This window comes from Danio rerio, chromosome 1 (genome assembly GCF_049306965.1).
Source record: "Danio rerio strain Tuebingen ecotype United States chromosome 1, GRCz12tu, whole genome shotgun sequence".
NCBI classification, from domain to species: domain Eukaryota; kingdom Metazoa; phylum Chordata; class Actinopteri; order Cypriniformes; family Danionidae; genus Danio; species Danio rerio.
This window is the reverse complement of record NC_133176.1, coordinates 57,282,882-57,299,530: the sequence shown is the minus strand read 5'-3', so window position 1 is coordinate 57,299,530 and position 16,649 is coordinate 57,282,882. Positions and strand designations below refer to the sequence as shown.

The window sequence follows — 16,649 nt, the reverse complement described above, 5'->3', positions numbered from 1 at the left end:
ATTTAAATTTAATGGGGATAAATTCAAATATGATGCTGATCAATTAAAATATCCACTATACTTTAATTTAATCTCGAAACAGACTAAATATAAAAGATTTTAGCTTTAAATAAGCCCTTAGACCTCCTGATTGCTCAAACCTTTTCATATTCAAATGGCCTGACAGAGAGCAAAGAAGTCTCACCTCAGTGATAATAAGATGCTCAGAATGTGTTTGCTGTAATTGCATAAAACAATGCACTGTGTTCTAAAACACTCTCCAGAGACCAGATATAATTATATTTAATACATACTATTTTAATATAATATAATTACATTAGGAATAAACAATAATGTACATTATATTATAATCGCCAATCATGGCACTAAAGACTAGAGATGAAACATTCACCTTGAGGAGGTTTGCTTTCTTTATGCTTAATGAAAACACTGACAGAACTACTATAGCATAACTGATTGTAAACCAATAAAATCCTCGCTGAAAAACACCACCTACAATTAAAATTTGATCAGAGAATTAAACTCACCAGAAAAATAATGAAAGGGGGATGGATATGATAACATTCAGAGTTACCAAAGTTTTTATGGGTCAAAAGATCTAACCTGTGAGTCACACCATAAAATGACAACCGTTAAGCAGAGAACACCAAAAGGGTGAAATGATTTCTGCCAACAGATCTGACTGTTAATGAGAGCAAAAAATGAACTATGGGTATCGGCCCATTAGATTGTGAACTGAAATTAATGAAAAATCATTGATTGATTCAGAAAATGTCCCCAGCGGAACTGGGAGATAATGCTCAGAATACAGCAGACTGTGTAAACAGGTGTTACACACTCACAATATGCTGAAATCAACAACAGCAATTCACATCTGACCAGCAACATCATGTGGCTTGCAGAATTAATATTGCAAAATGATGCATCAACATTAATTCCACATGATTGAATTTGAAACTGATGAAAATTCTAAAATAACTATGGTTCTTCTCTGCTTTTGTTCTCACCTTAGGCGGACGAATAACAAAGAACACTCAAGATCCGGTCCACATCAAACAAATACAAATGAGGGCGACAAAAGGTTAGGCCATAACCTAGGAGGCCAAAAGTCTCCCATCTTGCATCTCAAAGCAAGAACCCCTGTGAGGCAAATCCCTCACCTCCTGCAGTGAGTCTTCTGAAAAAGTCTTTGATCAGTCATCAGAATAACAATTATCCACAGCTGATCTTATCAATGGATTCAGCATTCTAGGAGGCTATGTGATTTCACAAAACATCTTTCTTCAACAAAGATGTAAATTTACATGTCAAATGAAACAGAGACACAAAAAGATCTCATAGTTAAAATCTTCCCAAATTGTTTAATAGCAATGGGACTAAAAGCCTGGTTACCTAGAGGCAAAAATAAACGTCACTGCATTATCCTTGCAAGAACAATAGCAAAAGACTCTATTGTTAAGAATCCTGGTGGCATTTTTAAATTTGTTTTTATACTATACACATGTTAAACCACATGTCCTGTATGAAAATGGAATTAACTATGTTGAAATTCATGATATTTGTTTCTTTGATCTCCAAAAGTAGAAAACTCTGCTATCCCCTGTATAGCTGCAGTTTGAACTACAAACAGGAGTATAGAGTGTGATAATTAAATTAACCATGAAAATGCATTTTTTACAGGATCCAGCTTTGAACATTGCACCTTAACATGCTCCGTAAAAGATATTATATGGAATCAATTTGAGCCGGAACACACCTCATGTTCACATTCTTATGCTGGCTCCCTGCTAAGACAGGACTAAAATTTTGCAACACAATTATAAAAGTTGATTACCATTGTTCGGAGCATTACACTGACACATAGCCACAGGTAAACCCAGGCACATAGATAACACCTCAGTCTTCAAAGACCCAGGAGTCAAATCTATCGTTTGTCCATATTTATACAAACAAAACACATTAGCCTCACACACATAGAACAGAATAATTAATCTGATGACAGATGAGACAACAAACACCCTCTGACACCCTCTGTCAGCTGAAAAGAAATTACACATTTGCATGGCTTTGACAATAAATTGATGGTATAAAACTTCAATAGAGGCGAACTTGCCATAGATACACTGACTGTTGTGGGGATGGTTGACAAACCAGAGGGCCCCTGGTTTTCCAATCTATCACCAATAACAGGTATAAGTGCTAAAGTGATTAAAATTAAACCGAAGTGAGGACACTTCTAATAATCACTAGGACATTTAAATTTGACAAATACCATCAATTGTGTTCAAGCCCCCCACACACACATAAACACACACACACACACACACACACACACACACACACACACACACACACACACACACACACACACACACACATAAACACACACACACACACACAAACACACACAAACACACACACACACACACACACACACTAACACACACACACACACACACACACAAACACACACACCACACAACATACACACACAAACACACACATGATTATAGATATACCTTCATAATTATGGTTAAATAATGTGATTACTATCATGTATGACAAATATCTTCACGTTTTTTTATTTTGAAAATGAATGTCATTTATTTGAATGTATTGTCATGATGATATGTTTTATGATGCATACTGCCTGTTATACTGTTTTAATAAGTTGCACGGACCTTTTGATAGCTTTACCTTGAGTAATCCAAACCAAGAATATTTAATATTCTCCCTATCATTATACCCTATCTCAGTGGTGACAAAGACTTATCTGTTTTTGATTGGACCATTTAAACAGATTGAAAGAGACCTGAGACCAGTTGTACAACTCGCACTTGCTGACTTTTATGTTTTGATCATATATTTTATGCTTAACCTCATGACTTTCTCCAATGCAGAATGACACAAGTTCATAACTGTTCAATCGCTGAGCCATCAAGTTGCTGTTTAGGTGTCCGAGAGAAGGCAGTGTATACACACTGTAGACCCCCACATGCCGATGTCTGCATATCTGGAGGTGACCAGATTCATCAGAAGAAGCAGACTATGAGAAGCCCACACGACGTGGACACTTTTGTCAGGGGAAGGACACAGTGGAAGCTATGAAGGCCTGTATGGACTGAATGAGCAGTGCATTCGGGTCAGGCTCATCAAAAGAGGTGAAAACGAGCCTGGACCTGTTTAGCTACCTGCTGAACACGACTTACAACTGATAATGCTGCAGAGACTGTCTTGAATTGCCCCTGAACGACCTCAACAAGGATACATAGTGACCCCATGGGCACATTTATATCTGACCCACGGGATCAAATGGGGGTTATCTGTAAGAATTGAAATATTGCAAATATTCTGATATCTTTGACAATTCAAAACATGAGCTGAAAACAGAGACTGGTGACTTCACAACTCAGCAAGGGGTATGCGGGAAAAACCAGTTCCTGCTGCATTTGCATCTGAGACTCAGCTTCATCCCCCCAATTCACGCATATGGTCATTTCAATGTTTGAATGTTTTAAATTAACCAAACTGACTTTAACTATCATGTTTGATATCATTTGAAATGTCTCAGTGCGATTGGTACAATGGTCTCATTCTCTCAGAAATAGACATAATCAGAACAATAAATATATAACTTCAGGCATCTTTTGAACCACTGTGAGAGGTGTAACACTAAGTGTGAATGCCTTCTTTGTTATTCACACCCCCTTCCTTGAGGGAATTCTTGGATTATTTAAGGTAAGGCCTAAGAAGGACTCAGGGCGATTCTGCCTAACCAGATCAGCCCATAACATGGGGTCTGCCCCATGTTATGTATATTTCAAAGTCAGGTATGCATCTTTTTCATCTTGGATTTATCTTTGATAATTTGATGTTTTGTATTGATCATTTATGAATTGACTGATTGAATTGGCATAATACATTTACCTGACTAATAAATTGTAATGTTTGACCATATTTTGCTCACTCTGTAATTATTAATTCAAGTAGATTACGCTGTATCCTTGTTTCCGCACGTCTTGCGTCAGGTCAGTAGACGGACTAAAATCCAATTGAGATGGAGCATTGGCACACTAATTGTGTTTTAGCGATCCGGCTGACTCTTGATATTGATTCATGTGTACTTAGGTGGAAAGGGCGATAACTTCCGTCTAGGTCAACAAGGTGTTGCACGACTAACCTAGATTGGGTACCCGACCTTTGTTTGAAGGTAATATTATTCTAAATTAAGTTCATATGGGAAACCATGGGCTTGGTGAAAACCAAAGTTACTATAGAGTCCAGTAGTCGGGTACATTTATATTAATGCCCTAACCTCTAATTAGAAATGATGATTGTCTTAACTCAAAGGTGTACATCTAAGCGGGACTAACTAAAGTATTTTAGAACGAGCGCGCTGGTAGCGGCCATCTAAAGTATTAGTCAATTTACCTCTGTTTAATATTCAAGACTGACCAGAGTGTGACCGTGAGGGACGCCTTCGGCCGAGGCGATTTCTCTGAGCGACATGAGAACCCGAATGAACGGATGTAATAGTTACTAGTGAAGACAAACGGTTCAAACATTTATCTAAATTACATATTGATATAATCTTCTTAATGTTTTATAATTGGAGTCAGATAAAACGAGGATAAATATATTAATATTCTAAACCACCTCATACTAAAATTGGAGTCAGATATGAGTTAAGTTTAATATAAATCAACATTGTGCACTGGAAAGACCGAACATGCAGTGAACCTTCATCCACCAGTGGACACCGGCATTGGGCCAACTGGGTGGACCTTACAACAGCAAGAAGGTCGCTTGGTCGCTGGTTCGAGCCTCGGCTCAGTTGGCGTTTCTGTGTGGAGTTTGCATGTTCTCCCTGCGTTCACGTGAGTTTCCTCCGGGTGTTTCGGTTTACCCTACAGTCCAAACACATGCGGTACAGGTGAATTGGGTAGGCTAAATTGTCCGTAGTGTATGAGTGTGTGTGGATGTTTCCCAGAGATGGGTTGCGGCTGGAAGGGCATCCGTTACTTAAAAACGTGCTGGATAAGTCGGCGGCTAATTCTGCTGTGGTGATCCCGGATTATTAAAGGAAGTAAACCAAAAAAGAAAATGAATGAATGTATGGATGAAAATCTGATACCAAGCTAAAATTAGAAAAGGCTTGCAAACGAGTAATATTGAATCATATTTAAAATAAGCGAATAATAAAAAATGCATTAATGCTAAATTAACCTGACCTGCATCACTATTGACCCTAATTATTCAGCTCATGTGTTTGATGTCACCCAGCTTCGTATTTATCTCTAATCCTTGTGCACGTTAGCCTTTCTCACGCACATCCACACACACATACGGAATGGGGTCACGGTCTCCTCCGGTCTCAGACAGACAGAGAGTCTGAATTTGAGGACACACAGATCAGCGATTAAACCCCATTCAGACAGAAAAATGACCTGATCTGCTAATAAAAACCAATCCTAGAATCTCCTAATGAGACATTAGCGTCATGTCATGCTGTCAGTACAAGGCTTTAATGTGACCAATCAGCATTTCATGATATCAAAGTGAAATAAAAAAGCTGGTGCGACGTGTTCACGGATGCTGTTGTGACCTTGTCTCCATTTTAAGCCCTAATATAAAGTCTTTGTGTTTTAGCTCGTCTGGCCTTATTGCTATAAGTACTGTGTTTCCGTTACGCAACCACTTTTACTGAAGATTTACTGTCCTTAATTCTGCGATAATGTCTTTGTCTCTCTATGCAAGTGACCTCCAGCGCATTTTTCAAGCTGTTTTCAATTAGAAAGACATTTCGAGTCAGGAGTCGCACAGAATAGGCTCATAAGATGTTGAAAAACAGTGTAATGAATGAATCAACGTTTGTACGCGTTACATTAATTCATTTTGGCTTAGTGTTTGTTTTAGAGGTCGCCACAGCAGAATGAACCACCAACTATTCCCGCATAGGTTTTACGCAGAGGACGTCCTTCCAGCTGCAACCCAGTATTGGGAAACACCCATACACTCCCATTCACATGCACACACTTACACGATGGACAATTTAGTTTATTCCATTCACCTGTAGCACATGTGTTTGGACTGTAGGGGAATCCGGAGCACCTGGAGGACACCCATACCAACAGGGGAGAACAGGGTGTGAATTACAGGGGGGTTTGGGGGAGTCTGACCCCCATAATTAACGCTTGATCCCCCCTGAAGGACATCAAAACAAGATGTATGAGGTGGTTTGCCCTTTAATTGTAAAGAAATAGTTTGCTCTGATCCATATTGTAAATAAAATTAATAACTAAAAAAATAGATAACTGCAATGTATATTTGACCAGCCAACCCTATAATGGTTCATACCATTGTGAATGCATGTTTGCGCCAAAAATATTAATTCGTCGCTTTGAATCCAGCAATCCATTGCTCATTCATTAATAGGTGCAGGAAAGAATTGTCAATATATTATTTCCACAATGGGGGAGAACATGCAAACTCCGCACATAAATGCCAACTGGCCCAGCCGGGACTTGAATCTGCAGCCTTCTTACTGTAAGGTGACAGTGCCAACCTCTAAGCCACCATGTTGCCTGTTAAATTAACTAATGTAACCTTATTGGATGGTGTTAACTTAATAAATATAGTAAAATATATGAATAATTCAGACTTTCAAGCAGAATAATAATGCTTGTTTTGATTTAGTCATGGCTGTCATGGTGGCATGGTGGGTAGCACAATCACTTCGAAGCAAGAAGTTCGCTGGTTTGAGCCTCGGCTGGTTCAGTTGGCGTTTCTGTGTGGAGTTTGCATGTTCTCCCCGTGTTGGCGCAGGTTTCTTCCGGGTGCTCCAGTTTCCAAACACATGCGCTATAGGTAAATTGGGTGAGCTAAATTGTCTGTAGTGTATGAGTGTTAATGTGAGTGTGTATGGGTGTTTCCCTGTCATTGGTTGTAGCTGGCAGGGCATATCCGCTGTGTGAAACATATGCTGGATAAGTTGGCGGTTCATTCCGCTGTGGCAACCCTGGATTACTAAAGGGACTAAACTGAAAAGAAAATGAATGATCAACAATCACTTATTGTTCTGTCAAATTTCAAACATTTATTCCAGATGCGATCAATCATGATTATAGCTATTGACTTCACAATACAGCAAAACAAGGACTAAATATAGCCTATATGTACATTGTAATTTACGTATAGTAAATATCCCAATGAGTAATCCCACATCTGTAACTAAAGCTTGTATTTACATTCAATTTGACCTCACAATATCTGATTATTTCAACAGGTAAATCAAAACAAGTATTATTATTATGCTTAAAAATATGACTTATTAATATATTTTATTATATATAAAAAGGTAATCAAACATATAATATTATATAGTATTATTATTATGCTTAAAAATATGACTTATTAATATATTTTACTATATATAAAAAGGTAATCAAAACATATATTATTATATAGTATTATTATTATGCTTAAAAATATGACTTATTAATATATTTTACTATATATAAAAAGGTAATCAAAACATATATTATTATATAGTATTATTATTATGCTTAAAAATAGAATCATTTTTATTTTCAGGGTTCCCATGCTTTTTGAACGTACTTAAAAGTACTTGAATTTCATTCATTTCTTTTCAGCTCAGTCCTTTTATTAATCTGGGGTTGCCACAGTGGAATGAAGCGCCAACTTATCCAGCACGTTTTTATGCAGCGGATGCCCTTCCAGCTGCAACCCATCTCTGGGAAGCATCCACACACACTTATTCACACTCATACACGTCGGACAATTTAGCCTACCCAATTCACCTGTACCGCATGCCTTTGGACTGTGGGGAAACTGGAGCATCCAGAGGAAACCCACGCGAATGAAGGGAGAACATGCAAACTCCACACAGAAATGGCAACTTACCCAGCCGAGGCTCGTATCAGCGACCTACTTGCTGTGAGGCGACAGCACTACCTACTGCGCCACTGCGTCGCCTTCGACTACATTTTTAGATTTATTATCAATGTTGTTTCTTGTAATAGCAGCTGGCACCCTGCCCTGCAATAACATGACATGCCACTAGGGGTAAATTCAAAACCACTAGGATAGAAAAAATATGATTTTTCTCAATATGTCAAGCTTTCAATGGTTAATTTCCCTATCTGAGCTAAACGATTCCTAGAAGTTCCTCTTAAGTGCTCACGCATTTCTCTGAATGTGAATATGCGCCGCTCATTTCTGCCACCACAGCAGCATTTAAACTCAATTGATTGACAGCTCCATCTCATCCATCCATCGCTCTCTGCTGTTTATTAAATATAGGCCAGCTGCGCGCATCACAAATCCCCAAATGATTGCCTTTCGGGTCTTCGTTCACCCCACACCATTGGCTGACCGCTGGCCTGAATTCCACTGATCTGCATGTGCGAGCATGTGAGACAGTACTTAACACACACAAACTCTCTCCATCACACACACACACACACACTCTCAGTGCAGATAGACACAAGATGCAGCTGTTATCCCGCTGCGCTCTTTAGACAGCTGCTGCTCTCTCATCTCTCCTTCATCAGCTAAAGAGCGATTGTCCGCGGCAGCATGCGACGATTGTTGGATAGCAGCTGGATAAAGTTTGGACCAGCTGGTAGAGATGACTGGGTTTCAGGGTCTCCACCGGCTCCAACTACAGAACAACGGCTACAGGTTAGTGATCAATCCCATTCAGGATGAAATTACTATACATATAAATACACTGTAAAGAACCCCAGGTTCTTCGCAATTGATGTGGACTCGTGGTCCGAATTTATGTTATATATGCCGAATTGCATATATAACATATACATTTTTTTTTTTACATGTTTTGACTATCAAGGAGTGAAAAAAATTAATTTTTCCCAATTTTGTACAGTTAAAATAGTGTTTGGGACATTTCATGTGCTGCAAAACAGATGCAGGACGACACGGTATGTCTGTAACAAAACATAAAACATTCAAAGTATTTTAAATAACACTTACAGTAATAGCTAAAATGTGCTGTCTACATATGTGGCCACTAAACCCTAGGAGGTAAAGTGGATTGAGCATAAAAAAATAAGCCCAACCGCCCCCACCCCAAAAAAAATACAACAACTCAAAAATTGTGTTGTTATAGCTTAATTTAACTAATTTGAACAAACAGCAAATGTCATTTTTGAGTGTATGCTTTTGGACGGAAGATTGCAGATTTTAACACAAGTTACCGGGACTAGATTGAAGTTGCATTCAAAATCAGTGTTTGAAATTTCAGATGTGATCTCCACTGAGTTGATGTGAGTTGAAGAGATTCACCCAAAAATATTTATTTACTTCCTGTTTACTCACCCTCAAAAGTTAAATAAATTCTGATGAACACTCCAAAAATATTTTGCTGCTTGTTCAAACTTCTTATTTAAATGAGCTGAAAAAAAGACGCAATTCTTCAAATTTCCTTGGAGCAACATAATTGTTTTATGTTCAATGCACTTAACCAATAAGTCAACTTAATTCCTTCATGTTTTACTGATACAAATGGATTGTGTGGAAGCCAGCATTATTTACAGCATCTTTCAGAGGGCTCCTTACATCATATTTAATCAGATTTTAAATATTTAGGTGATATCTATAAATATAGCTAAGTTCGCTTTTCTCTGAGTCTTATTTTATAGGGGTTTTGATCATTTTTTGGAATTATAAATTAAGCCAACTTTTGTGTTCACCACTAACCCTAACTAATGTCTAATGGCATAAAATATTAAGAATAAAACTAGAAATTGTACACGTATAGAAGTCATATATAATTCTGACTTCAAGTGTATATAATTTTTTTATTGTAAATAATGAATTAAATATTTTATTTGCTATTTTTAATGTTTCTTTTGCCTATGAATTTTGTGAAAAGTTTAGTCTTCACACTTAAAAATGCTGGTTTATTTTAACCTAGATTGTGTCAAATACGTACAAACCTAACTGTTGGGTTAATGTTATAAATTACATTTATACTAAAAATTGCATTTTAGACTTTTGAGTTTGTGCATACTTAGCCCAGCATTTTCAGAGGGCTCCTTTCATATTTAATCAGATTTTAAATATTTAGGTGATATCTATAAATATAGCGAAGTTCGCTTTTCTCTGAGTCTTATTTTATAGGGGTTTTGATCATTTTTTGGAATTATAAATTAAGCCAACTTTTGTGTTCACCACTAAACCTAACTAATGTCTAATGGCATAAAATATTAAGAATAAAACTAGAAATTGTACACGTATAGAAGTCATATATTCGCCAAAACTTATAGCTATTAATTGGAATTACAGTGTGGTTAATCCCTGTTTACTCACCCTCAAGAGGTAAATAGCAATTCTGCTGAACACTCCAAAAATATTTTTGTTGCTTGTTCAAACTTCTTATTTAAATGAGCTGAAAAAACACAATTCTTCAAATTTCCTTGGAACAACATAATTGTTTAATGTTCAATCCACTTAAATTAGTAAAAACTAATAAGTCAACCTAATTCCTTCATGTTGTCCTGATACAAATGGATTGTGTGGAAGACCGCATTTTACATTTTACAGTGAACACAAAGGAAGACATTTTGATGAAAGCTGAAAACATGTAACTACTTCCATAGTTTCAGTTCAGTTTCAGTTTCCTTTATTTTGTCATTCAAAACATCACAATAAATTGTAATACAGAATAAAACTAGGTTGCATCACACCCAACAAGAACATAAACAACATCAAACACTATAAAAAACCTAATAATATAGCATGATTAAATAAGCTTTTATAATTTCCTAAATTTTGCAGCTGAAAGGGTATCTGCTGCATAAAATATGTGCTGTAAAAGTTGGTGGTTCATTCCACTGTGGCGACCCCGGATTAATAAAGGGACTAACCCGAAAAGAAAATGAATAAATGAATTTCATAAATAGTACTACTGTATGTATAGATACTATGGAAGTCAGTGGTTATGGGTTTCCAGCTTTCTATAAAATAATTTATTCTGTGTTCAACAAAAGAAAGAAGTCAAGGGTGAGAAAAAGATGACAGAATTTTAATTTTTGGGTGAACTGTCGTTTTAAGGTGAAACAGTGTTTTGGCAGAAACTAAGGGTTTAAAGGACCCAAACATCTAATCTAGCTGAAAAAGCGGCATTATGTGATTAGCGTTGGGTAAACCATCAGATTTTGGGATGCACTCCACTTAAACTGAATGCAGTAAGGCTGCAGCAATGGTTTAATAAAAGCTAAAGAAACTTTTGCTGCAGTACATTTTAGAAGTTGCACATTCATTATACTGTATCTTTTGCTGCAAGAAATTTCTGTTCATAAAAAAGCTGTTTATTACTGATGTTTGATTAAGACTTAATATTGGTGATGGTGCTATGTTGTTTTTAGAGCATCTATATACAGTTGAAGTCAGAATTATTCGCATCCCTTCAATTTTTTTCTTCTTTTTTTTTAAATATTTCCCAATTATGTTTAATAGAGCTAGGAAATTTTCACAGTATGTCTGATAATATTTTTTTCTGGAGAAAGTCTTGTTTATTTTTTTTCCAGCTAGAATAAAAGCAGTTTAATTTATTTAAACATCATTTTAAGGACAAAATTATTAGCCCCTTTAAGCTATATTTTTTTGAAAGTCTACAGAACAAACCATCTTTTTACAATAGCTTGCCTAATTACCCTAACCTGCCTAGTTCACCTAATTAACCTAGTTAAGCCTTTAAATGTCACTTTAAGCTGTATAGAAGTGTCTTAAAATATCTAGTAAAATATTATGTGCTGTCATCATGGCAAAGATAAAATAAATCAGTTATTAGAGATGAGTTATTAAAACTATTATGTTTAGAAATGTGCTGAAAAAATCTGCTCTCCGTTAAACAGAAATTGAGGGAAAAAATAAACAAGCGCTTTAATAATTGAGGGGGGCTAATAATTCTGACTTCAAGTGTATATAAATTTTTTATTGTAAATAATGAATTAAATATTTTATTTGCTATTTTTAATATTTCTTTTGCCTATGAATTTTGTGAAAAGTTTAGTCTTCACACTTAAAAATGCTGGTTTATTTTAACCTAGATTGTGTCAAATACGTACAAACCTAACTGTTGGGTTAATGTTATAAATTACATTTATACTAAAATTGCATTTTAGACTTTTGAGTTTGTGCATACTTAGCCCAGCATTTTCAGAGGGCTCCTTTCATATTTAATCAGATTTTAAATATTTAGGTGATATCTATAAATATAGCGAAGTTCGCTTTTCTCTGAGTCTTATTTTATAGGGGTTTTGATCATTTTTTGGAATTATAAATTAAGCCAACTTTTGTTTTCACCACTAAACCTAACTGTCAAATTGCATAAAATATTATGAATGAAACTAAAAATCATACACGAATAGAAGTCATATATCCGCCAAAATTTTCTTATTGGAATTACAGTGTGGTTACCATAAAAGACCTATTAAAAATAAAAAAAAAACTATAAAAAAACTATATAAAGTGTGTAGTTTGTGTAAATAAACATATTTTGGTTGTTTCTGGAATATTAATATTTAAACTTAAAATACTTCCATTTTTTTATTGACAACTTGAAGGATACTTAACCCACCTTTTTCTCCTTTCAACATTTCAAATCAGACGTCAAATATTCCGATAATATCTTCACATACTACTGAACATATCTAGCCAACATGAATTTTCTTAGAGTCTGATTGTATAGGGTATTTGGAATTATAAATAAGTCCAACCTTGTTTTCACCACTAAACCTAACTTGTGCCAAATTGTATTAAAAAGTACTAATAACATTAGAAATCGTACAAATACAAAAGCCACATATCCACCAAAACTTATAGCTATTAACCTAATTCTAACTTGAATTAGAGTATTGGTAATACCATAAAAGATTGTACATAGTATTTGCTATCTTTAAAAGCTATTTATGCCTCATTTAACCTTAAGTGCAGTCTGTGCAAACAAACATATTTGGGTTGTTTTTTTAACATTTTAGCTTAAATTATTGCCATTTGTCCATTGACAACAAGGATTCTTAACTCAGCCTTTTTCAGAGTGATCCTTTCATCATATATAAGGGCTTGAGATAGGCTATTCTAATAATAACATTGCTAAACATTAAAAATAACATTGAAAATATCTAGCCAACATGATTTTCTCAGAGTGGGGTTTTAGTAGTTTTTGGGTATATTTTTGGATAGATAGATAGATAGATAGATAGATAGATAGATAGATAGATAGATAGATAGATAGATAGATAGATAGATAGATAGATAGATAGATAGATAGATCTTTTAATAAAAAAGCTCACATTCAAAAGTTAAGGTTGACTTATTTATATCCTTTACATCCTCACAGAATTACCACTGGAATGAGATTTCAACAGAAAGCAGCGGGAAAGCGGAGCTTGTCCTCTACGTCGTTCTTCCGCTCGTCACGCTCATCGTGTTCGGCGTGGTGTTTGTTTTTCTTTACCGGAGATTCAGAGAGAACAAACTGGGACTAGCCAACATCATTGCTCTGGACTTGCAGGACCCAGAGAGAAACGCCGAGATCCTGTCATCACTGACCGGGAACGCAGAGCGGCTGAACAGCACCAGCTCGGATGTGTCAGACGGAGTTTTCCTCATGGTTTATCTCCCGCCACCGTATGAAGACACACTGACAAAAATTACTCGAGCTGCGAGCCTCACCAGCGGGAAAGACGTCGAGTCTATCAAGATTGAAGACCTCGAAGCTAAACTGTGCCCAGAGCTCAGGTCAAGCGGGGAGTTTGTCTGAGAAGAGACTTTTGTAATGTTATATACACCAAGGCTATAGGGAAAATGTTAAGGGCTATATTTAAAAGGCTACACAAATATTTGTCAGTTGGATAAAATCTAACAAAACAAATCGTAGGCTAATGGTACTTTAAAAAGCTTAAAGGAACGTGCCTGACTTTCTAAAATAAACTTCAAGTGAGAAATATATTCGCTGAGTTATAAGTGGGACCACTACCCTGGGGTGCGTTTCCGAAAACCATTATTATCCAGCTAGGCATGGGCCGGTATTTTATTCTGATGATATGATAACCTTGGATAAAATATCACTGTTTTACGGTATTGTAAAAAAATGCTCTAAAATATGTTCTTTTTAAATGTCAACATTTCCCCCTTTGTAAATAATATATTTTATTTTGAGAACCTTTTAAAATATTTAGAAATTTGAGCAGTAAACATGTCGGCTAAATAATTTTTAAAAAATCATAGACTTCTTCGGTCTTTATTATTTTCAGAAACACAGATTTCTTTACAATTTAAAATGGCATCTTTGGAGATCTTTACTGCTCGCGATACTGTTTTCCCAAAAAACCTAAAGCAAAATGGAAATAAAAAATTGTACACATTTCTTAGGAATGGTGTTACAGAAATTTTTGCCGGTTTTATTACCTTGACTTTTCCAAATCGCAATATACCTTGAAAACGGTTATCATCCCATGTCTATAGCCAACTATAGTTACAAACATAGTTCCCTGATTTCGCATTTCCCAAATCCAGCATTCCAACGAACATTCGTGAACTGCATCACAAACTTGTAAGTTTGCAACACTTCTACAGCTGTAGTCAGATGGCTGTGTTCTATTCCCAGTTATCCCACCTATGCCTTTCGAAGGTTTCATTTATATATGAGATCAGAATACACGTTAGCTAAGTGGTTTTATATTTTAGAATAGAATTTGGAATATTCTCGATAATATTTGTAAAGGGGCCCAATGTGCTGTTTACATACATTTCAGTTAATATGGAAAATGAGTGCACGTTTTTATCAAAACGAACATTGGATTTTTTTTTTTTTTATGTGTGTACGTGTAAAACAATATAGCTTGCACAATTTTTTTTTCCTCTCTAAAGAAGCTGTTACTCCAGCCTGTTAAGAGCGTCATTATGGACGTTTTATGTTATAGCAGCCTGACCTCACGAGAAAAAACATGAGTATTTTACGTTTTGTCAGTTTAGTGGCTAGTTCATATGAGTTCAGTCGTATGAAATTGTACTATATTAAAAAGGAGGCGTGGCACCTAACCCCGCCCCTAAACCTTACCGTCATTGGGGGATGAGCAAATCGTACTAAATTATACAAATTAGATCGTTTGAATTCATACGAATTTGACACTAAATCAAAAAGTTACGAATTGCCGTGAGATTGTCTTGGTTATAACTAACGTGGTTTAAATGATGTATCTGTTACAAAGCAACCACAGTTTTGGGAAACACTCAAGGCTACATTGTTATTTCTCAAATGATACATCATACTATGATAGTTCAGCCTCGAGTTATGTCGGTGTTTGTGAAACGCACCCCTGGTTATTTCCCCTGCAATAAACAGAATTTTGCACGGACTTTTATACTGTAAAATTTTGAATCATAACAGTCTATACCATGAGTGTAGGACCAACGTTCTAAGCAAACGTTCTACACTGAACATAAGCCTGATGTTTTCAACATGTTGGTTATGGAATGTTATGTAATTTTCTAGTCATTGTATATATTTTTTAAATGTTGTCGAATTCAAACAACGTTTAGAACTGTTGTCATGATGTTTGCAAAAATATAACATGGAATATAATTAGGGAAAAATGTTTAATGTTGAAACCTTTCAGCATTCATAAAATATTTTCTTGGTTATACGTTTTAATGAGAGTAAATATTTGTGTTTGTATTGACAGTAGAAGGCTATGTGTTATCGATAAGTAATCACCATGTGTTTTACTTTTAAATGCTGCCTAGTTAGAGACACACCCCTGCTAAAAAATCCAGCTTAAACCAGCCTAAGCTGGTTGGCTGGTTTTAGCTGGTCAACCAGGCTGGTTTTATAGGGGTTTTGGCCACTTCCAGGCTAGTTTCCAGCCATTTCCAGCCTGGTCTTAGCTGGTCAGGCTGGGAGATGACCAGCTAAAACCAGCTTGACCAGCCTAGCCAAGCTGGGAGTCCAGCCAAAACCAGCAATATCCAGCTTAAACCAGGCTGGTCAAACTGGTTTTAGCTGGATTTGGCTGGTCATTTTCCAGCCTGACCAGCTAAGACCAGGCTGGAAATGGCTGGAGACCAGCCTGGAAGTGGCCAAAACCCCTCTAAAACCAGCCTGGTCGACCAGCTAAAACCAGCCAACCAGCCTAGGCTGGTTTAAGCTGGATTTTTCAGCAGGGACGTTACGTTGTTCCATGATTTTAGACTTTTTATGACTGCATCAGTCCTTTTCAAAGATGAAAAACTATCCTGGCAGGTTTTCAATCAGTCATGTAGTCTTGTAAGTATTTCTAATAAAGACCACACTAAGAATGATTTTTGCCTATATTCACTTTCTATGTATTTTTCATAGTCACTTTGCATTCACATACAATACAGGTTTTAAATGCTATGGCTGAATATGTCAAATTTTGGGCATCTGAGTCGCATTTTTATTTCACCCAATAATGCAAATTCTGTCATGATTTTGATCATCCTTGAATTGTTTCAAACCAGCTTGGGTGTTTTTGTTCTGTGTAAAACAACACTGAACAATGCTGGAAACATTGTACGAATGTGGATGGTTACAGGCTTCCAAAATATCACAGATAGAAAAACAAGCAGGTTTGTAACAA

General features: G+C 36.1%; 1 protein-coding gene and 1 long non-coding RNA gene across 8 annotated transcripts; both read left to right on the top strand.

Moving 5' to 3' along the window:
* The first annotated feature begins 1,009 nt into the window (after positions 1 to 1,009).
* LOC137495868 (uncharacterized) lies at positions 1,010 to 2,390 on the top strand. Its single transcript, XR_011015848.2, has 2 exons — positions 1,010 to 1,168; positions 1,681 to 2,390. It is a non-coding gene; the product is annotated as an uncharacterized lncRNA (long non-coding RNA).
* Positions 2,391 to 8,246: 5,856 nt separating this feature from the next.
* smim28 (small integral membrane protein 28) lies at positions 8,247 to 16,350 on the top strand. Of its 7 annotated transcripts, none has more exons than XR_012382343.1 (3): positions 8,247 to 8,703; positions 13,388 to 15,811; positions 16,150 to 16,350. XR_012382343.1 is itself a non-coding variant. In XM_068221829.2 (2 exons), exons 1-2 carry the CDS (start codon positions 8,599 to 8,601, stop codon positions 13,808 to 13,810), a joined length of 528 nt encoding a protein of 175 aa, XP_068077930.1. In that variant the 5' UTR covers positions 8,247 to 8,598; the 3' UTR covers positions 13,811 to 16,350. The 7 variants fall into 7 exon arrangements, 1 of the variants encoding a protein (XP_068077930.1); XR_012382335.1 differs by having other exon boundaries at positions 13,388 to 15,840; positions 16,186 to 16,350; XR_012382342.1 differs by having other exon boundaries at positions 13,388 to 15,862; positions 16,086 to 16,350.
* Positions 16,351 to 16,649: the final 299 nt, after the last annotated feature.